Source organism: Girardinichthys multiradiatus, chromosome 24, assembly GCF_021462225.1.
Source record: "Girardinichthys multiradiatus isolate DD_20200921_A chromosome 24, DD_fGirMul_XY1, whole genome shotgun sequence".
In the NCBI taxonomy this organism is placed as follows: domain Eukaryota; kingdom Metazoa; phylum Chordata; class Actinopteri; order Cyprinodontiformes; family Goodeidae; genus Girardinichthys; species Girardinichthys multiradiatus.
The window spans coordinates 1,558,041-1,582,143 of NC_061816.1; the positions used below are offsets into that span (position 1 = coordinate 1,558,041).

The window sequence follows — 24,103 nt, forward strand, 5'->3', positions numbered from 1 at the left end:
CAACACCTTGATCTACCAGGTCACACATGATACATGAAACATGGTTCAAACTTTCCACTCTGAGATCATCATCTCCAACAGTTTATCAGCAATGTTTCTCTCAGATGACCAGATGAAGAACTAAAGCCAACATTTCTTTATCTCCATTCAGAGAGAAAACCTTTGATTGAGAACATCTGGTCAGTTTGACACAGTTACAGGTTTAAAGTTATTGGAATCAAAGTCAAGCTCACCAAGTGAGATAAATTCCCAGCAGTCAAAATGTCTCAGTCCAGAACATATTGTTTGTGGGTGTCTGCAGCCTTCATACAGTGTAATAAAAATCCTTTATGCGTCTTTAATGTCTGACACTATTTGGGTCTTCAGTTAGAACCATTTCAGCTTCAAACTGGTCTCATGTTGTAGAGACCATCCAACAGGTCGACACTCTTGTGTCTCAAACTTTTTATGGATCCATTTCCTTGTCAGCTTGTTGGTCCTCAGGAACCTTCAGAGAACCGACCCTACAGACTACAGGAGATCCTCTAACAGACGGAGCTATTTGATCACAGCTAAAACACTTTCCAACTATGACCAGTCTTTGTTTTCGCTAATGCTCTTCATCATGGAAGAGTTTTGCAGCAATCTGAGATAATCTGCCAGATGATGTCTTTTATCCTAGAAATATTTAGCTTCAAACATTTAACAAGCTCAAAGTGTGAAGTAGCAGGGATGCCACATGTAGTGCACATTATTTTACACAGTTTATCAGGAAAAACATGAATGCATGATGCATGTTTATATCAGCAGACTTTGCAGCCTGGAGAGGAAAATAAAGAGTTGGTTTAAAGTTTAGAGACAAAACCAAACAAAAGGACAGTTAAAGTTGAATTAGTTCAACATGATTTAAATAAAGTTTTCTTTTTGACAATCACACTTCAAGAATCAGAACAAAATGAAACATAAAACTGGGAAATACTGAGATCAACACAAAACTAAATCTTTCTCAGAGGAACAAAACAGCCACTGAGAAATTCAATTCAATTCAAAGATACTTTATTGATCCCCGAGAGGAAATTAGAAGTCCAGTACAACCCATCCAAACATACATCATGACACAAGACAAGGGGGGGACGGGTCACCGAGGCTTTGCTGCCCACTCACTGGCGCTGCCCTTGCTAGATAAATAACAATCTACATATTTTATACATGTATGTTATTAGAGATGGACATTCATTAATAATCATAGAGACAGATATAGAGATAGACATAATAGTAATTTCTACTACTTTCGATGAAAACTAAATAACAAAATCCTTTTAAATTTACTTAAGTAAAAATCATCAATTATCAGTCATCTTCAGTAAAAAAACATTCAACTAAATACATGAAAGAAAAAAGGGAATCAGAGCTTAACGTGACAATTACAGATCAAGATTGGGAGGATATGTGGAGGAAACATCCGACAACCACCAGTTCACGGATATGAAGGAAGTTTGCCTGGAAAAATCTGATACGATATTTTATTACACCTAAAGTCAAGAACAGATATAAGGACACAGACACGACGTGTTGGACGGATCGAGGAACAGGATGCAGACCATTCACATATATGTTGGAATTGTCCTAAAATGTATAATTTTGGATAAATGTACATGGAACGGTAATGAAGATATTGGGATATGATATCCCTATGAGTAGCATGTTACTATATCTCTGTAATTTGAACAATATTAAAGAAAAGTTAAGAGTAAAGGACAGGTATTTGATCAAGATAATGTTAATAGCAGACAAGAAAGATGTTACGAGGAAATGAGGAAAGGTGGATCCTCCTTGTCACGAACAATGGAGAGAAATAATAGAAGAAATCTATACAATGGAAAAATGGACACATCGCCTAAGATTACAACAAACACAAATGGAAGAAAAGTGGATGAAATGGATATTATTTAAAACTAAAGACAGCGACCAAGGATGGAAAAGAACTTGACAAACAGGATGGACAAGAAGATTATTAGAAGAATAGCTCCCAAGCAAAAGCTTTTTGGTTTTGTTTTGTGTAACGTTGAATCTGAATTGTTCATATTTGTTCTGTATGGAAGCAGTTTTGGAAAATGGCAATAAAAAGTCAGTCTGTCAGTCATTTTCTACCGCTGGACAGGTCGCCGGTCCATCGCAGGGCAACACACAAACAACCATGCACACACTCATTCATACACCTAAGGGCAAATTAGAGAGACCAATTGACCTAACAGGCATGTCTTTGGACTGTGGGAGGAAGCCGGAGTACCCAGTGAGAACCCACGCATGCACGGGGAGAACATGCAAACTCCATGCAGAAAGACCCCCGGTCGGGAATCGAACCCAGGACCTTCTTGCTGCAAGGCAACAGTGCTACCAACTGCGCCACCGTGCAGCCCATAATTTAAACTAATTTGGATAAAAACTAAATTTAAAAAAATCAATTTAAATTTACTTCAGTAAAAATCATCACAGAAAGATTAAACATTGTTAATTCTGATAATTAAGACCTGAAAAAACTACAAACATTATTATTATTATATAGTGATAAAGAAATGCTGCAATCAGGGCATTAAGCAGGGCAGAAAAATCAAATTTATAAAAATCGTTGGTAAAGTGTTGCAAATATTTCTCAACTGCAATAAACAAAAATTAAGATTTTAATCATTTTGACCCTAAACTCGGTCTTGATACCGCCATCCTGTGGTCGCAGACTGTAATTACACATTACAATCCTTTAGATTAGTTTAATAATGAAGTAGATTGATGAAACTGTTTGTAAACTGAAAGACAGATGCTGCTGTTCAACATCAGCTTGTAGATCTGCAGCTGCTGATGATCAGAGTTTGTGTGTAAAACAGGAAGCAGAAGTGAAGATCAGCTTCAGAGCTAAAAACCTCCTCCAAGGTGTCTCAACCTGCTGCTGGAGTCTGTTAGCATCGGTAGCTCCTCTCTGAGTCTCTGTGGAGCTGCTTCTAATTCACAATTACTGATAAAACATTGAAGAAGCCCAGGAGAAGAATCTGTGTTCATTTATCTGACTGGGAACCAGTTAACTCACTGATCTGAAGCTGGAAACCAGTTAGCTACAGCGCTACAAACCTTTTTTATTAACCAAAACAGAGAAAACAATCATAGAGAAAAACACACAAAGAGTTTAAGACATCAACATCTTCACATTTACAGATTTTTCTGTATCAGACATCTTAAATATGCCTCCTTAACTAATTGGGACAAAATTAGGACAAAACTAATAAGAGGAGAAAGAAATTCTCTACATCAAAAACAAGATACTTGCTAACATCACACCTGATGGAGAGAATGAACATTTCTAATAGTTACATTTTACAGCAAACTATACAAACAAAAACATCTTAACAAAAACTAAAATAAATATGTCAAAATGGGTTTATAACTAATTAAATTTGCTATATATATTTATCTATATATATATCTAGTCAGTCAGTCAGTCATTTTCTACCGCTTATTCCATAGTGGGTCACGGGGGAGCTGGTGCCTATCTCCAGCAGTCTATGGGCGAGAGGCAGGGTACACCCTGGACACGTCGCCAGTCCATCGCAGGGCAACACACAAACAACCATGCACACACTCATTCATACACCTAAGGGCAATTTAGAGTGACCAATTAACCTAACAGGAATGTCTTTGGATTGTGGGAGGAAGCCGGAGTACCCGGTGAGAACCCACGCATGCACGGGGAGAACATGTAAACTCCATGCAGAAAGACCCCCGGTCGGGAATCGAACCCAGGACCTTCATGCTGCAAGGCAACAGTGCTACCAACTGCGCCACCGTGCAGCCATCTATATCTATATCTATATCTATATCTATATATATATATAATCTATATCTATATCTATATATATATATATATATATATATATATAAAGGTCCTTCTCAAAATATTAGCATATTGTGATAAAGTTCATTATTTTCCATAATGTAATGATGACAATTTAATATTCATATATTTTAGATTCATTGCACACTAACTGAAATATTTCAGGTCTTTTATTGTCTTAATACGGATGATTTTGGCATACAGCTCATGAAAACCCAAAATTCCCATCTCACAAAATTAGCATATCATTAAAAGGGTCTCTAAACAAGCTATGAACCTAATCATCTGAATCAACGAGTTAACTCTAAACACCTGCAAAAGATTCCTGAGGCCTTTAAAACTCCCAGTTCCCAGAGTGCTGTATCAAGGCACCTCAGTGGGAAGTCTGTGGGAAGGAAAAAGTGTGGCAGAAAACACTGCACAACGATAAGAGGTGACCGGACCCTGAGGAAGATTGTGGAGAAGGGCCGATTCCAGACCTTGGGGGACCTGCGGAAGCAGTGGACTGAGTCTGAAATAGAAACATCCAGAGCCACCGTGCACAGGCGTGTGCAGGAAATGGGCTACAGGTGCCGCATTCCCCAGGTCAAGCCACTTTTGAACCAGAAACAGCGGCAGAAGCGCCTGACCTGGGCTACAGAGAAGCAGCACTGGACTGTTGCTCAGTGGTCCAAAGTACTTTTTTTGGATGAAAGCAAATTTTGCATGTCATTCGGAAATCAAGGTGCCAGAGTCTGGAGGAAGACTGGGGAGAAGGAAATGCCAAAATGCCAGAAGTCCAGTGTCAAGTACCCACAGTCAGTGATGGTCTGGGGTGCCGTGTCAGCTGCTGGTGTTGGTCCACTGTGTTTTATCAAGGGCAGGGTCAATGCAGCTAGCTATCAGGAGATTTTGGAGCGCTTCATGCTTCCATCTGCTGAAAAGCTTTATGGAGATGAAGATTTCATTTTTCAGCACGACCTGGCACCTGCTCACAGTGCCAAAACCACTGGTAAATGGTTTACTGACCATGGTATCACTGTGCTCAATTGGCCTGCCAACTCTCCTGATCTGAACCCCATAGAGAATCTGTGGGATATTGTGAAGAGAACGTTGAGAGACTCAAGACCCAACAACCCGGAATGAGCTAAAGGCCGCTATCGAAGCATCCATGCCTCCATAAGACCTCAGTGCCACAGGCTGATTGCCTCCATGCCACGCCGCATTGAAGCAGTCATTTCTGCCAAAGGATTCCCGACCAAGTATTGAGTGCATAACTGTACATGATTATTTGAAGGTTGACGTTTTTTGTATTAAAAACACTTTTCTTTTATTGGTCGGATGAAATATGCTAATTTTGTGAGATAGGAATTTTGGGTTTTCATGAGCTGTATGCCAAAATCATCCGTATTAAGACAATAAAAGACCTGAAATATTTCAGTTAGTGTGCAATGAATCTAAAATATATGAATGTTAAATTTTCATCATTACATTATGGAAAATAATGAACTTTATCACAATATGCTAATATTTTGAGAAGGACCTTTATATATATGTATATATACATATATTATATATATATATATATATATACATATATTATATATATATATATATATATATACATATATTTTATATATATATATATACATATATTTTATATATATATATATATATATATACATATATTATACATATATATATATATACATATACATATATATATATATACATATACATATATATATATATACATATACATATATGTACATATATGTATATATATATATATATATATACATATATATACGTATATATACGTATATATATATACATATATATATATATACGTATATATACGTATATATATATACATATATATATATATATATATATATATATATATATATATATATATATATATATATATATATATATATATATATATATATATATATATATAAATAAAAGAAGCAAAAGCACAAGCAGGGATCATGTTGTACCATGGATACTGTTACACAAAGAGGTCAGGGTGGACTGAGAAAATGGTCATTCATAAAGAAATCATGGAGTTTGTATTAAGTCTATAAAAGTCACAAATGGCAGATGTGACACGATTATTGGTTATTGTTTATAGAGCTCTCTTTACCCTACCTGCTTCATTAATGACAAAGCTCTGCCATGAAGTCGTACCTTTTCATTAATAATAAGTAAAGACTGTTGGTTAGTAGCTGAAAAAAAATCATTGTACCTTATTTTTCAGTTTTTAACTTTTTGTCCTATTTTTTACTTTAATTGTTGTTGTTTTATATTTTCTTAGCAAATTAGTCTTCCTTTAAAATAAATTGTTTTAATGTTTCCTGACTCCTTTATTAATTAGTCTTACTGCAGTATCTTTGTGTTTATGTCTTGGTTTTAAAAGGAGCTATAAAAGCAAGGTTGAATTGAATTAAGCTGAAGATCAATAATTTGTATATGAATGAATGTTTTAAGGAACTTTAACTTTTCTGGGCTGCGGTTGGGTGGATGGGGCGGTGCAGCATGTCTTGTGCCTGCTCCACTTGTGAAAATAAATCTGTTGGGCTTCTTCTTGGCACCTACGCAACAATTAATATCACAGTAAAGTGGCGTTTAGACTTCCAAATGTCTGTTTAATTCCATATTGATTCTATTAAGTAGATCTTCAGCTCCTTTTTTCAATGATTCACTTTAAGCAGATAATATACAAGCAAATAAGATATGTCCACCCTGTTATTTTCCCCCTTCTTACCATATGTGTTGAATAATGGAAAAAGTTTTTTTTTTTTTATAATGATGAAATAACTGCAAAAAATTATTCCTTCTTTAATATATCCAATAGTGCCACCTTCTTTTCTATATACAATCTGACTCTGAATATATTTAATCTTCCAACTAAAAGTATTTGACAGCAGTTTTCTTGTAAATAAATCACAGGATTTTTAACCTATGAAAATAGTTAGTTTCATAAAACCTGGAGATGACAGAGTGGACAATGAAGTGACTGGGTGAACACTGGCCTGGTAGAGAACCATTGATACTTAACCAGTATCTGACTAAAAAAGTGAGTAGTTTTTTTTGTTTTTCAAACATTGATTAGAAAAACATATTTGATCAGTTAACACATAACAAAATCAAAGTCAAGGTCTTGATGCGGTTGGCTAGGCTCCATTGAGGATCAGGTTGGATCATGATTGAAACTGATCTCTTCATGATTGAATTATCTTCATATGAATCTAGTTTATTCTGATTTCTTGTCTAATTGGAAATTAATTTGACAGGTTTGTGTGGAAAGTTCTTTGAGATGAGACTAGTTGTGAATTGGTGCTGTATAAATAAACTGAACTGAATATGCAACACTCTAAAACGGTGTTTAGGTATGAGTGTGTTTGAGTCTGTATGGTTGTTTGTCTACCAGGTGCTTCTCCATGCCTCCAAGGTCCATCAACGCACATCTACAGACCCCACCGTTGTGTTGTCTTCTATGTTGGTGAAGAGTGTACTTTTTTCATCATGTAAAGCACTTTGAATTGTCTTGTTGCTCAAATTTGCCATACAAATAAACTTGACTTGTCTTGCATTGACCCTCACCTTGTTCTCCTCCGACCATCCCTTTATTATTAATCAGTAAACTAACCAGCATCTGACCGCAGCTCATGCCACTGTTGATACTGCTGCAGCATTAGGTTGATTTTCTTATTGAGGAGCAGTTTTCCCATCCACTTTGAACATGACATCCTCTTGTGCCACTGTCCATGGTGCTGCAGTGTCAGTTTTACTTGCTTTATAATCAGCAGCTTCCAGTCTACAAAGAACCTGACCTCCGCCTGTTCTGATCTTCATAGTTCTGCAGCATCAGTATGATTTCTTTATGAATGACCATTTTCTCAGTCCACCCTGACCTCTTTGTGTAACAGTATCCATGGTACAACATGATCCCTGCTTGTGCTTTTGCTTCTTTTATTTATATATATATAGTATGAAGATCAGAACAGGCGGAGGTCAGGTTCTTTGTAGACTGGAAGCTGCTGATTATAAAGCAAGTAAAACTGACACTGCAGCACCATGGACAGTGGCACAAGAGGATGTCATGTTCAAAGTGGACGGGAAAACTGCTCCTCAATAAGAAAATCAACCTAATGCTGCAGCAGCATCAACAGTGGTATGAGCTGCGGTCAGATGCTGGTTAGTTTACTGATTAATAATAAAGGGTTGGTCGGGGGAGAACAAGGTGAGGGTCAATGCAAGACAAGTCAAGTTTATTTGTATGGCAAATCTGAGCAACAAGACAATTCAAAGTGCTTTACATGATGAAAAAAGTACACTCTTCACCAACATAGAAGACAACACAACGATGGGGTCTGTAGAGATGGAGAAGCACCTGGTAGACAAACAACCATACAGACTCAAACACACTCATACCTAAACATTGTTTTAGAGTGTTGCATGTTCAGTTCAGTTTATTTATACAGCACCAATTCACAACTAGTCTCATCTCAAAGAACTTTCCACACAAACCTGTCAAATTAATTTCCAATTAGACAAGAAATCAGAATAAACTAGATTCATATGAAGATAATTCAATCATGAAGAGATCAGTTTCAATAATGATCCAACCTGATCCTCACTGGAATACAAGACAGTCTGTTGGCCAACAGTTATCTATGTAAGGGAGCCTAGCCAACCGCATCAAGACTTTGACTTTGATTTTGTTATTTATTAACTGATCAAATAAGTTTTTCTAATCAATATGTTTGAAAAAACAAACAAAAAAACAAACTACTCACTTTTTAGTCAGATACTGGTTAAGTATCAATGGTTCTCTACCAGGCCAGTGTTCACCCAGTCACTTCATTGTCCACTCTGTCCTCTCCAGGTTTTATGAAACGATCTATTTTCATAGGTTAAAAATCCTGTGATTTATTTATGAGAAAACTGCTCTCAAATACTTTTAGTTGGAAGATTAAATATATTCAGAGTCAGATTGTATATAGAAAAGAAGGTGGAACTATTGGATATTTTAAAGAGGGAATATTTGTTTGCAGTTATTTCATCATTATTAAAAAAAAACTTTTTCCATTATTCAACACATATGGTAAGAAGGGGGAAAATAACAGGGTGGACATATCTTATTTGCTTGTATATTATCTGCTTAAAGTGAGTCATTGAAAAAAGGAGCTGAAGATCTACTTAATAGAATCAATATGGAATTAAACAGACATTTGGAAGTCTAAATGCCACTTTACTGTGATATTAATTGTTGCGTAGGTGCCAAGAAGAAGCCCAACAGATTTATTTTCACAAGTGGAGCAGGCACAAGACATGTTGCACCGCCCCATCCACCCAACCGCAGCCCAGAAAAGTCAAAGTTCCTTAAAACATTCATTCATATACAATTTATTGATCTACAGCTTAATTCAATTCAACCTTGCTTTTATAGCTCCTTTTAAAACTAAGACATAAACACAAAGATACTGCAGCAAGACTAATTAATAAAGGAGTCAGGAAACATTAAAACAATTTATTTTAAAGTAAGACTAATTTGCTAAGAAAATATAAATCAACCATAATTAAAGTAAAAAATAGGACAAAAAGTTAAAAACTGAATAATAAGGTACAATGATTTTTTTTCAGCTACTAACCAACAGTCTTTACTTATTATTAATGAAAAGGTACGACTTCATGGCAGAGCTTTGTCATTAATGAAGCAGGTAGGGTAAAGAGAGCTCTATAAACTATAACCAATAATCGTGCCACATCTGCCATTTGTGACTTTTATAGACTTAATACAAACTCCATGTAGAGGTGAAACTTTAACAGTTTTAAAGAAGTTTGTCAAAGTGGAGTTCAGTGTTTTGTTGCTTCTGAGGCAAAAGAAGGGAAAAGACAGCTTCTGGTTGGATTAAAACCCTCGTTTTGAACAATAAACTTTCACTTTAAAACTGTATTATAATCTTTACTGAGGAAAGCTTGGGATATTCACAGATAATCATAAAACAAGTCTGAAAAACATCCAACACAGAGCAGCAACATAAATTAAATGGAGTAAACGGCTCAAATATTACATTGAATGAAGGATTTACTCCATGTTTCATCGCAGATTGCTATAAACAGACACTGATGATATGAAATTTATTACAGCTAAAGCTAACAGAATGGTTTTGATGTAAATGCATGGTTAACAAATGTTGTTGTGCAATAATATGCTGATGTTATTTTATATTTAATAAAATAACCAGCCTTTCAAGTATTGTCCTGTGAATACCAGCTGAATATGGTGGCAATATTAGAACAATAGATGAAAGAGTGATTCGAGCACTCGCATTACTGAACAGCAAACTCTGCATACATATGGAATCAATTCACCGCACCTTCTCTTCAAAATGTAAGAATTTAACACAAAAAACCAACTCTAAGTTAAAATATGTCAATTAAAAAACACTAGACTACAACCATTCAACTAAAACTACCAAACAAAATAAAGGAATACAGAAACTAATGAAACTATATACAAATAAAAGATAAAAGGGGACCAATAAAATTGATGCAATGATGTCATAGTTCAGTGTTGATATTTAGGTTTAAGGACCAGGATTTATTTTGAGGAATCTGGAAATGAGGTCAAATTAGTTTTAAAAGTAATTAAGAGCAACAACTGGTATATGTTCAAACAACCAGTCACAACACAAAACAGAAAGTAAGTAAAAGATTATTTTAATAAAATTATTTTCAAAAGAATAACTTCCCAAATTAGAAATCTATAACATTTTGGGACAATTGATTTTCAATGGTATGTAATTATTCTTCAGCACATGGTTGAACAGAGTTATTACCACTTAAAATGGAAGTGAGAAACTTTATTTGAAGACGCCAGGGGGCGAACCGCCAATGGACGGATAGAGAGATGTGGTGATTCACATCTAGGTCACCAGCTGCTAAGACAAAGAAAATACCGTATTCAATAATTGTATACGTTATTTTAAATACCATACAATACAAATATTAATGTGGATACAAGCATTGATGGTGCGTTATCCAACGATTACGGAGCGAATGAGACAAGCTCTGTTGTAAACAAAGCTGTATACCATGTTTATAAGCAAGGCTATTAGCCTGTTAGCCACTAGCAAAGACAACCTTTAGCATGTTTTAAGCAGTACTGGAACACATTTTTAGCAGGTTAGTTCAAAGCGATTAAACAAAAACACTGATAAAATGGAGCAAAATCCCATTACTGGACCATCACTGTTTAAAACATCTCATTGAAATAACATTTGTTTCATCTTTAAAACACAGAACAAATAAAACTAGCCTTAAGGTTTAGAGGCCTGTTCAGATTAGCTTCACCAGGTAGCCTCATACCACCACAAACAAAAGCTAAACACAATAAAATTAACAATATTTAGGTTGTTTTATCCTAAACTAATTTTCTTTAACAAGACACTGCCTCTTAAGTGGACTGTTCTGATGAACAGAAGTCAAGGACATTCTAAGGGCGTTAAGTTGCCCTGTCAGCCCATGAGTCTCACCTTAGATGGCAGTCCAGAACCATGCCCAGGTACTTCTAGCATTAGTCTCAATTTGATCTCCATCGATGATGGTTGGGGAGAATGACTGAAGCTTCCTGAAGTCAATAGCAACTTGGATTTTTTGCACTAATTAGTGAAAAGGCCTGAACTAGTCCATGCTCCTCTCCTTTGTCGTCTAAAAGGACCATGTCGTCAGCATATTTAATGAAATGTCTATTAGGGAAAGTGCTTTTGCAGGAGTTTGTGTACAAGGTGAATAACAATGAAGATAAAACACACCCCTGAGGAGAGCTTGTGCTGGTAATTGTTTTGTCAGAGAGTGTTGAACATGCTGGACTCTACATGTTAAAAAGTCTGTAATCCATAAAACCAAGCAATGTGCGATGAAACACTCTCATTGAAATCTGTTAAAGCCCTAGGCTGAATGGTGGCCCTGGCAAACATAACTAGCAATGGGTTTGTCTTTTCTGTAAATTCTATCATCCTGGTTTAGATTTGACTTGAAGGTAAAGTTTTTTTCCACATTCATCACAACCAAAAGGTTTCTGTCCTGTGTGAATTCTCATGTGATTGTTTAAATGTGACTTGAAGGCAAATCTTTTTCCACATGCATCACAACTAAAAGGTTTGTCTCCTGTGTGAATTCTCATGTGATTGTTTAAAGCTGACTTGAAGGCAAATCTTTTTAAACAAGCATCACAACTAAAAGGTTTGTCTCCTGTGTGAATTCTCATGTGTCTGTTTAAATGTGACTTGAAGGCAAATCTTTTTCCACATGTATCACAACTAATAGGTTTATCTCCTGTGTGAATTCTCATGTGTGTGTTTAAATATGACTTGGAGGAAAATATTTTTCCACATGTATCACAACTAAAGGGTTTGACTCCTGTGTGAATTCTCATGTGTGTGTCTAAATGTGATTTGTAGGTAAATCTTTTTCCACAAGCATCACAACTAAAAGGTTTGTCTCCTTCGTGGATTCTCATGTGTGTGTTTAAATGTGACTTGCAGGCAAATTGTTTTCCACAAGCATCACAACTAAAAGGTTTGTCTCCTGTGTGAATTCTCATGTGTGTGTTTAAATATGACTTGGAGGAAAATCTTTTCCCACATGTATCACAACTAAAGGGTTTGACTCCTGTGTGAATTCTCATGTGTGTGTTTAAATATGACTTGGAGGAAAATCTTTTTCCACATGTATCACAACTAAAGGGTTTCACTCCTGTGTGAATTCTCATGTGTCTGTTTAAATCTGACTTGGAGACAAATCTTTTTCCACAAGCATCACAACTAAAAGGTTTGTCTCCTGTGTGGATTCTCATGTGGTTGTTTAAATATGACTTCTCCTGTCTGAATACTGATGTGTTTGCCTAAACTTGACTTGTAGGTAAATCTTGTTCCAGATGCATCACAAATGAAAGGTTTGTCTCCTGTGTGGACTTTTGTGTGCCTTTTGAGATCTCGTTTCAAGTTAAAACTTTTACCACACTCACCACAGTTAAAATCTTTACTACCCGTCTGAAACTTCGTCAGTGAATCTATGTTGTTCTTTTCTCTGAAACATGTCTCATTACCAGAACAATCTGAAGACGTTAATCTTGGATGACATGTCATGTGACTCTGAAGAGAGCGTCTGTTAGCAAATTTTCCCCCACACTCAGAGCAGCTCAAAGATTTGTTGACAATATTTCTGTCTGATCCTGGAGTCCTGCTCTCCTTCCAATCATCCTCACTGTCTTCAGTTTCAGAGTCTGATAAGTGTTTAAGCTCAGATTCATGATGCTTCACATCATCATCCTCTTCATCATCCTGACTGTCTTCAGTTTCAGAGTCTGATAAGTGTTTAAGCTCAGATTCATGATGCTTCACATCATCATCCTCTTCATCATCCTCACTATCTTCAGTTTCAGAATAGTTGGAAGAGCCTCCATGAGTATTTAGATCTGGGTTCCTGCTGGATACTGATGTTCCACAGTCCTCTACTTTAATTTCTACTTTTATCTGGTCAGTTGAGATGCTTCTTGCAAGATCTCTCTCTTCTGTTTTGTGTTGATGAAGCTGAGAGAGCAGAGGTTTCTCTTCATCCTCTTCACTCTTCATATGAACAACAGTTACTGGAAACCTGGTATCATCAGTCTCCTTCTTCACATTCAGTTGTTCTCCATCCTGGCTGGACCAGATTCTTTCATTTTCCGCCTTTATGTGGAGGAGCTCCAGCTCCTGCTGGTCCATATCAGGACTCTGTTCTTCATGAGCCTCTTCTTTAAAATCTGCAGACATCATTGAAACACTTTATATGCATAATGAACAACTTTATCCTGATAATGTGACAATGATGATAAAGATTAAAACTAGAGAAAATAATCTGATAAATATTATCAGTGAACAGTACAGTAGACTTGCCAGGTGATCAGTGTCCAGCTACAAACCCAGCAATCCATGCTGAGCTGTGCTTTACATTAGATTATAACTGCGTTATCTAACCTCTTATCCAACCAGGTCCCTGAACAACTGACCATTAACAGAGTTTATCTACAGCCACTTCAGTGATATATTTCTTCCTGATTGGGAATAATATTCTCCTCCAATCGAGGATCTCCTTTGGAAACTAGTCAATGACGCTGAAGTTCGTTCCCCGTAGCTCTCTACCCCGACTCCTGACCTGCTCTTTCTGCTTGTAGTGCCTGAATTTCACTGCAAATGACCGAGGCCGGTTGTTGTCAGGTTCTTACCTCCGAGCCAGTTAACACGATGGAATGTGATATTTTTAACCTCGTCACTTGGGAGTTTTAGCTGACTTTGGAGAAATTCCCAGATAGTGGATTCAGCGTCCTCCTCTGCCCGTTCCGGGATGCTGGAGAAGACAAGGTTGTCCCGTATGCCCCGAGCTTGTATATTCAGGATGGTCTCCCTCATTTATTTGTTTCAGACAGCTGCATCATTCCATCGGTTTCTTTACCTTATCCCTCAGTGTTTGTTTCTTGGCTGTGAGCGAAGCTTGTTGTTTGTGGCTGAACTCCAGAGATTCCCTCAGAGCTTGAAAATTCCTTGTGGAGAACCTCCACCAGGGTAAGACGAGCATCCAGGCTGGGTAACTTCTTGTCGATAGAGTTCAGGACATCAGCGTAGCTTTTCTCTGGAGAGATAGTGGAGGTGCTGGCCGAGCATTCTGAACGGGGATATCTTGATGCTGGTGTGGTCATGGATGCAGATTTTTGTGTTTTGCCCACTACTATGTTGTCAAAACATTCATCTACCTAGCTCTCCAGGCTGTCTAAGGTTTCCTCTTCCAGTTTGTTTTATTGGGAAATATGAGACAGTGGTTAGTATTTTAAAAGTTTCTATGTTGGGCTTCAATTTATTGGCTTGTTTTACTTGAGTTATTACTTGAGCACAGCTCTCACGAGATCTCAGCCACTCATCATGTCCTCACGTCCATGCTTCTCACTTAATACTTCCAATTATTAAGTGCAAGCAGCCAAACAATCACATTTTCATAGTATATTCTGAATAGCTAAACAAGGTGATTGATTTTGGATATGAATAATACATTATATATTAATTATGATTGTTAAATTCTATTTTTTCCTAAATATTCATAATCAAATAATCATAATTTCACAACATGCCATTCTTTTTATTTTAGCGTGTCCTGTCCGGCAGAATATCGCTCAGAATTGTTGTCTGAGTGCCAAGAAATTGCCCAACAGATTTACTTTCACAAGCAGAGCATCACAGCTAATGCTTTAAAGCTCTGCTTGATATTTATAAAAGAAACTTTATTATAAACTTCTTTGGGAATATTTCAATTGTTACGGACACGGAGACTGAAATGAAAAGGAAAAAAGAAGTTCAAAAAAGAGAGAGATGGGGAAAAAGGAGGAAAGAGTGGAGGAGAGAAAGAAGGATAAAGAGAATACAAGATTACACCCTGCTTGCTTATACAGCTGCAGCTGCTTTTTTTTTTTTTTTAACAAAATAGTACACGGTAATTCTGAATGTAAAATGTACTTAGTGAGAGGTGCAGCCCAAAATAGAACATCTGTGTATCTGTCAACACCTGAAACTTAACACCTGTGAGTATGGGTGTGGACACGCTTTTGTATACAAGGTTTCTCCATAAAAATATGCAATAGCGAGTGTGAGGACCCACAGACCTGCCCCATGGTCCCTGGACGGACACTGAGGAGATCCGAGCCACAGACATCTAAAGGCCCCCCAAAGCACAGGAACCCCAGGAGAACCACCGCTGGGACTACCGCAACCGCCCCAGAGAAGAGCAGTGGAGAGTCCCAGGGGAACCACCCAGCAGCGACATTGCTGAAGCCCCAGGGAGCCGCAGCGACGAGTCCACAGGCCCCGCCGGCAGCCGTCCACGCCCGAGCAGATCCAGCCATGGAGCCAGAGGCCCAAGACCCCGGGACACACCACCCCCCAAGCAGAGGCCCGACAGAGCACAGGGGGCCAGGCCCCGGCAAGCAGCCACCGGGAGTGAGCCAGCCCACACCAAAGCACCCGGTCGCGGACACCGAGAACCACAAGTACACCAGCAGGCAGAGACTCCAACCACCGGCAGGCGGTGTGGCGGGGAGGAAGCTGATCCAGGAGAGGGAGCAGTTCAAGACCCAACCTGTTGCAAAAAAAAAAATAATAAAATACAGGCACACACAGTCACAATCACCCAGTCCCACCCTCATGCATACACATAAAATCACTCACACCCAACATAAGGATAAACAACAATGGACGTCATACACTCACTCACACTCCCCATGCATACTCTATACTGCCGGGTCCAGGCGCCGGTACCCCCTCGGGGCAACCAGCCCCCGGACCCAGGAGGTGGTCCCCTTCCCTCCTGGGGCAGAGGCAGGCAGACAGCGCCGGTACTGCCCAGACCCGGGTGACCCCGGCCCAGCTCCCGCCCCCCTGCCCCGAACCCAGTCCCCAAAAACCCCCATCCACCTCCGGAGAGGGGGCTATGTACAAAAGAGGGGTCCACATGGCCCAAAGCAACCCGCCAACCGGAGCCGCCGCAGGACGGAGCAGTCCTGACCCCCCAACGAGCTCCGATCCCAACCCCATGAGTCTCCCACCCCCAGTGAACCCCAACAAGAACCTCCCCACAGGGCCACCCCCAACAAGGACACCGATATCGAACACATCCCCCCGAACCCAAACGCCACAAATCTCCACCCCCACAGGGGCACACCCCCACAGGTGAACTCCGCGGCCCAGAAGCCGATGAAGCCACACCCACACAGCGCAAGCTCCACACACAGCCCCTCTCTAAGAATCCCCGCCGCACCACGATCCCCCACAACACAGCGCGCCGCAACGGCAAGGCAAGGGCCCTGCGCAACGCCACCCCGCCCACTGGCACAACAGGGCAGACCCCACCCAGCACCGCACCCACAACCGGACCCCCGACCCCACACCATGACAGGACAAACTCATCCACCAAGAGGTACCCGGCCAGCGGCAGGTACCCAGGGCCGATGACCCCACCACACCCCCCTCAGCAACAAGAAAAAAACACTACATCACTGCCACTGCAACGACCGCCCAGTGAAAAACACTATGCAGCTCAGCTCCACCATCACCGCCCAGCCGATCCAAACGCCAGTGACCCCACGCCCTAGAAGTTCTTGAGCCAAGCTTTGACTGATTGATTGAAACTTTATTAATCCTCAAAGGGGAAATTAATTTATCCCAGCATAAAATACACCCATAAAAACAAACAATATGCACTAATAAAAGTCTAAAAGACACACACAGAACCCCACTCCAACATGGGGCTGGTGAGCAAACTGCAGAGGCTTCTGGGCTGCAGACACCCGTGTCCTCAGGTGCACCAGAACCAGCCTCTCTCTGACCTTCATAATGTGGGAGGTCAGAGCTATGGGTCTATAGCCATGAAATCCTTTAGAAGGTACTTTCTTTGGCACTGGGACCAGACATGATGTTTTCCATAGCTCTGGAACTCTTTGTTGCTTCAGGCTCATAGCAAAGGGGTACTGCAGCACTCCACTCAGCTGACCCACACAAGCCTTCAGAACCCTTGGGCTGATACCGTCAGGACCAGGAGATTTCCTAGGGTGAAGCTTTTAAAGCTCTATACACACCTGTTCAACAGAGATATCAAAGCTACATGCAGAAGATAAATGAGGAGGGGGAGTAAGACCCAGGACCTTCGGGCTACCGCTGAGAGGTAGTCAATGTAACAACGAAGCAGAATTAAAGCTGCTACTGGGGTGGGACATTCAAACCAGTTTCAAGTTTTAGGCCGCGGTTCATTTTTATTAAACTAAAACTGAATTAATGATGCTGGATTTTTATGCTGGGCCAAAGGAAGAAATACTGCTGGAGTCACTGGATTTGAAAAGCATGACCAGTTATTTTTTATTAAAATTAAGAAAGTTCAGTGCCATCCATGCCCAGATGTCACTAAGACAATGAAGGAGAGGCTAATCAGAAACATTATGTTTTAAAGGGAAAGAGACTTGACAGTAATCAGCACAAAAAGAAAACGCAATCTCAGGGCTCCAAGAATGGAGCCTTGAGGTATCCACCAGGGGAGGTAAAATCATCCACCATGATCCAGAAACTCCTATCAGAGAAGTAGAACCTGAACCATTAAAGACCTGAGCCAGTGATGCCCACCCACTGTTCCAGTCTGGAGATGAGAACGTTATGATCCACTGGATCAAAAGCAGCTGGTAAATCTAAAAGCAGTTCCCAGAATCCGTTGCTAAGAATACATCATCAAAAATCCCTAAAAGAGCCGATTCAGTGGTAAGTTTTAAACCCAGACTGGAACACTTCCATAATCATATATTTATCCAGTAAGGCTTCAGCTGGTTGTAAACTGTTGTTCCAAAATTTTGGACAGAAAAGGGTAACTTGGAGATCGGCCTAAAGCTTAACAAAGCAAAATGATTGAGGCCAGATTTCACAATAGTATGTTTAAAATTGTTCTGCTCCACGCTGGAGGTCAAACTACTGTTAATAACTTTAAGGATAAAGAGGCCAAAAGAAGAAGAAAACTCCTTAAGACGACGTGGAGGAAGAACATCACAGGGGGAGTGTTGGAAAATATTTAAAATATATAATAGGGTCTGCATTGCTATGCTCAAGTTAGGTTTAATAATGTGTGAAATAAATGTATTGTGTAACTTAGTGGCTTGCTCAAAAGAGGCCTCTGTGCATGTGTGTGTGTCTGGCTTAGATATAATCTGCCCTGCAACTGTGAAGATATTTCTGTACATGTCTCAGATAACAGCCAAAAGTAGAATAGCAGGAATGTTGTCAAGGTTGAACAGACAGCTGAATGCCAGGTGTAAGAGTTCAACTGACACTCAGCTAAAAATATGTGTTTTTTCTTGGTAATTGTACACGCCTTGCTTTTGAATAAAAACCCTGTCTGGGGAGAAAAGAGGAGAAGTTTTCTTGGTGACTCAGCTGGAACACCTTTCCCCGGCCGGGCAGAAGAAACTGCGCAGACTCTATGTTTCCTTTTATTTAGTTTTACTAAAACAGTATAGCATATGACTTAGCTTTACCAAAACAAACGAACACGCAGGAGTTTCTGGGAACAACTCCAACAGGAGCCAGATGGTTTTATACTGATAACCAGTGTCTCTAGAGAGGAATGCACATGCACATTAAGAGCAGTGTTAAAGGAGACATCTGCAAAAACCACTTTTTTAGCCTTTAAATACATTTTGTTGTGAACTTTGAGTCTGTAGGAGAGCAGAATAGTTTAATTTAGTCTCTCCAGGTTCTGCGTAGATATCTTTATAATCTTTTTGCATCGTATTTTCCCGGCAGTTTCAGCTCAGGAAACGTCTCATTTCTTCCTCCTTTTTGTGAAGCAAATCTACTTTAGATCATAAAAGACAACCAGATGCACCAGACTGTTAGCTGCCAGACAGGAGACACACAAACAAATCCTTACTCTTGATAGGAGCTGCAGTTAATGGAAACCTGGTATCAGTCTCCTCCTTCACAGTGAGCTGCTCTCCTTCCTGACTGGTCCAGAGTTCCTCCTGTTCCTCCTTTATCTGGAGGGGCTCTGGCTCCTGCTGATCCACATCAGGACTCTGTTCTTCAGGAGCCTCTTCTTTAACATCTGCTGGCAGCACTGAAACACATTACATGCATTATGAACAACTTTATGTTTCTAAGCTGGTAAAGATTCACATTAGAGAAAAACATCTGATCAGCAGTTTAGAGAAAACTGAACCTCAAGAACTGACAGTTTAGGTCATGTGCAGAATCTCATATTTAACCCCTGAATTAAATCACTATTATATAAAACATAATTGCCCGAGTTTTGCTGTGAAGCAGATGGTTTGTGAAGTAGAGATTGTTCATATGAATATAGCACAGAGACCAGAAATAAACACATTTCATCATTTAATGCAGTGATAAGAAAAAGGAGACATGATTTATCATAAACCAACAACTACTTGTTCCTTAAACAATCCTTCAATGTGTGAAATATGCATCAGGCGGCATTAGTGGACAGTTTCTGAGGGAAATCCATCAGAACCCATGAGATCTATTCTATTTTATGATTAGTTGTAGCTTTAATTATTAAGTATCACTTTTATATCAGTGAGCGTTATTATTCAATGATGGGAACATGTTTTACTCCATGCTTGTGGCTTTATGTTCAGAATATTTGACGTGCAAATGATAGTTTAATATGCACTGAAGGAGCTGTCTCTACATCAGCAACAAGAAGATTACAGAACAGTTTCTGGTTATTTTATTGAACTTCATATTCAGTGAGATGTTTTATCCTAAACTAGGGGTCTGTCACCTTTACAATAAAAAGAGCAATTTTTGCCCTCAGCTACATAAAACTAATTTAAAGACGCAAACATTACATGGCCTTTTAAAAAGACAAGTTATAGTTTCTGATAAATATTGATGGAGTTGTTCCCAGAAACTCCTGCGTGCTCGTTTGTTTTGGAAAAACTAAGTCATATGCTATACTGTTTTAGTAAAACTAAATAATAAAAGGAAGCACACAGTTTCTTTCGCCCAGCAGGGGAAGAGATTCCAGCTGAGTCACCAGAAACACTTCTCTGCTTCTCTCCCCAGACAGGGTTTTTATTCAAAAGCAAGTGTTATATATCAAAAATTGTAATGTGTTCTTATGTTCATAACAGTGTGGAATTAGTCTGAACCTGTAGCGCTTAGAAAGTTAACTGTGCAGAACAACATGTATTATTTGTGAACTTGAAAAAACAGGCACTGAAGGGTGTGAGTGCATGTGTTAGTTTCATCAATAGAAGATGCCTCAGAACTGACCTTCAGCAAAAGAATGTGTGAGAAACTGATAAGGCGCTGCACAACAAATGTAAAATGTATACTCCCTGTAGTATGTGTGTGTCCAATAAAAGAACGGTGTAGGGGAGAAAAAAAGTAGAAGTGTTCCTGACTACACAGAGACAGCACAAGGCGTGTACAATTACAAAGAAAAACACATATTTTTAGCTGAGTGTCAGTTGAACTCTTACACCTGGCATTCAGCTGTCTGTTCGACCTTCACAACATTCCTGTTATTCTACTTTTGGCTGTTATTTTCAGACATGTACAGAAATATCTTCACTGTTGCCAGGCAGACCACAGCCAAGTCAGACACACACACACACCTGTTTTGAGCAATCCACTAAGTTACACAGTACATTTTATTTCACATATTATTAAACCTAACTTGAGCATAGCTATGCAGACCATATTAAGTATTTTAAATATTTTCCAACAATATCTACTATGTTAAAATGTGTTTTCATTTTTAAAGAACCTATTTTATTTTTAGGTTCTAAAATAATGAGAAAAAAAAAGGATGGACACATTTTCCTCTATTGGATGTTGATATTTGTGGAAAATTACACCACATAGTTTCTAACCTGATGACAAGAAAAATAAACGTTGGGAAAAGTTTGTGGAAATCTAAATAACTGCTAAAACCTGCACTTATTATTGTATCTTTATTTTTAAAAACAAACACACATCAGATCCATTGACTTATATCGGCTCACTTCACCGCAGTTAGATGATCCTCTGTCGTTTCAAACTCTAATATTTCTGAGCTGGGCTCCAGAAGCTCCTGCTGATGTTTCACTATCCTAACAACGAGTTCTAATTCAGAGGAATAATCCACCAGCAGACTGAAAACGGCTCCTAAACTTTAACTACCATCCACACAGTTGGCATGAAGAAGGAAACATCCAAACCTAATCTGGGCTGGAAAACATCATCCATCATCTGGTGTCTCTTCCTCTGCTGCGTCCTGCCGCTGTTTGAGCTCCTGCTTCCCTCCAGTTTCTTTGACCAGATGTTCCTCAAGCTGCTGGACTTCTTTCCAGAGTTCATCAACTGCTGCTGCTGCAGCTCTCTTACAGCTTTATCAACACTCCCGCTTCTGGGCTGCTGACGAACAGGGAACAAAGGATGAAGAACCCGGAAGAGATCCACGTGTTTGGGAAGTGGGGGCGGGGCCAGCGGAACCGGAAATAAATGTATTGTTGTTATTATGTATTACGTGTGCTTTTACAGTTGTTTCCAAACACGATGTTTCAAAGTGAATATTTCAAAATCCGGATGAAATGTGTTGAGACAAGGTAACAATTAAAATGCCGAGCAATGAGCCAGGAGGCCCCAAAGAATGAAAAACATTTGAACATTAGAACAAACTTCCAAGGAAACACAAATATTTCTAGTTCTACCTGCCTTCTTGTTCCAATAGGTTTGGATATCATTTACATTTAAGTCAGAATCCTTGTAGACTGCAATAAAGGGAGATTTTAGTCTAGAAAAGTTGCATTTGTGAAAATAATAATGGATTAGTGATTAATTCTCACAATTTCTGATCATATTTAGGGGCGTAAAATGTTAAAATATCAGAAAAACAAACATTATCCACCTTATTCAGGATAAAGCAGGAAATACAGTACTGAGCAAAAGTTTTAGGCGGGTGTGAAAAAATGCTGTAAACAAAGAATGCTTTCAAAAATGGAAGTGTTAATCATTTATTCTCAAAATAGAAAGGTGTGAGACGAGCTCTGACATTATTGAACAGCATAAACTCGGCACATATATGGAATAAATTCTCACAATTTCTTAAAATACAATAATTTGTTAATAAAAATAAATAAACTCAAAGTCAAACATATTTCAATCAACAAACTCTTTACTATGCTAAAACAATCCAACTAAACTACCAAGCAGAATTAAAGAATAATGAAGACTAATGGGCTATGTACAATATAAACTAGTTGATTAAAGATGATTGAAAATCATGACCAAAAAGAGTGATGCAACATTACCATGCAATGTTTATGTTTGAGAACCAAGGATTATCTTGAAGAATCTGGAAATGAAGTTAAGTTAGTCTTGGAACCAACTTAGGCAATAATCAGCAAACGTTTAGACAACCATTCACAATGCAAGATCAAATAAAATATTATTTTAATAAAATAATGTTTTAAAGAACGATTTGCTGAATAAAACCAACTGGATGACTAATTCTCAACGGTGTCTCATTAGCTGCCTTTATTTATTAAAATAATATTTAAAGAAATATTATTAAGGAAATGGTAAAATATTTAAGGAAATATTTTGGAAAAGAGATAAATCTTTCTGGAGAAATGGGACTTAATGGTGTTTATTTAGTCATCAAATTTAGTAAAATAATGTTTAGGGAACTATTATTTACTGGATTGAAAACTGACAACCTTTTCTGGGAAAATATTATTTAACAGCAAGAACGTGTTCTTAGCTGTTAGCAGTTAAAGCTAACAAAGGAGGCTAATAGCTTAGCACCAGAATCAACACACACTTTAAAAATACCGTTAATAAAAGGGCTAAAATGCATAAATGCGGACGGCGCGTTATGATCAATCTTCTGTTTAAAATCACCCTTCAAGTAAAGTTTGTCTTAACTTTAAAACACACAAACAAAACAAAACTTCATAAAATGAAAAACGTTTAGATTATTTCATTCTAAATCACTTCTATCTCTCTGCCCAAACCCTAATCTCGTTTGAATTGTGTTGAGGAGGAGTTGTCCGGGCGACGACAACGTTTGAAGAAAGCTCCGTGAACAAAGCTAACCTTCGTAGCTGTGGATGAAAGACGGCTCGTTGTGTCCGTCAACCAACTGCACGTTACCACGGTGATGCAGTCTCTGCTGTTGTCCTTCCTTCAGACTGGAAAACCCCGCTTCACTCGGCTTGTAGAGACCGCTTCTCTGCAGGGGATTCTCTGGAACACAGTTCGCTTCTGCAGATCTCAGAGAGAGTAAAGCAATGCTTATACCTTAATTTCCCCTCTTTATGAACAAAATCACTGGGTACACAAACAGTGATTCACTCATACTTAACTTTGCATATGATCGCGTGATCTTATGACACCCTTGGATCCAGTTTGAAGAGTTTATGTCTGTTTGCCAGCAAAGAGACATTAGCGCGCTGCCTCTCCGGCCAGTCTCACACGGAGTCCGGGTGGAAGAGACAGGATGTAGCAAGAGATGTGCTTTTATTTGGACAGTGGCGTCACAGGAAGTCCGCAGTTATCCCATTTCCTGGCTGTCCCTGAAGAAGGTTAATGCACTTTATTTAGAAAGTTCCAGAAAAGTTTGTACCGGAGTTTTAATGTTGAAATCCATGGCTGTGGTCCCAACAGACTTCAAAACAGCATC

The 24,103-nt window shown here is 38.8% G+C and overlaps 3 protein-coding genes across 6 annotated transcripts in view; 1 reads left to right on the forward strand and 2 right to left on the reverse strand.

Moving 5' to 3' along the window:
- Window positions 1-24,103, reverse strand: part of LOC124861401 (NACHT, LRR and PYD domains-containing protein 4C-like) — a 609,184-nt gene that overhangs the window by 573,253 nt on the left and 11,828 nt on the right. The window lies entirely within an intron of this gene.
- The window catches only part of LOC124861391 (NACHT, LRR and PYD domains-containing protein 3-like), a 923,911-nt gene that overhangs the window by 181,248 nt on the left and 718,560 nt on the right, over window positions 1-24,103 (forward strand). The window lies entirely within an intron of this gene.
- LOC124861145 (gastrula zinc finger protein XlCGF57.1-like) overlaps window positions 10,558-24,103 on the reverse strand; it is a 45,310-nt gene continuing 31,764 nt past the window's right edge. The window contains exons 4-5 of the mRNA XM_047354667.1: window positions 13,504-13,658; window positions 10,558-12,662 (exon numbers count right to left, since the gene is read on the reverse strand). Coding sequence (XP_047210623.1) covers window positions 11,868-12,662; window positions 13,504-13,658 — 950 coding nt within the window. The 3' untranslated portion in view covers window positions 10,558-11,867. The remainder of the gene's footprint in view (window positions 12,663-13,503; window positions 13,659-24,103) is intronic.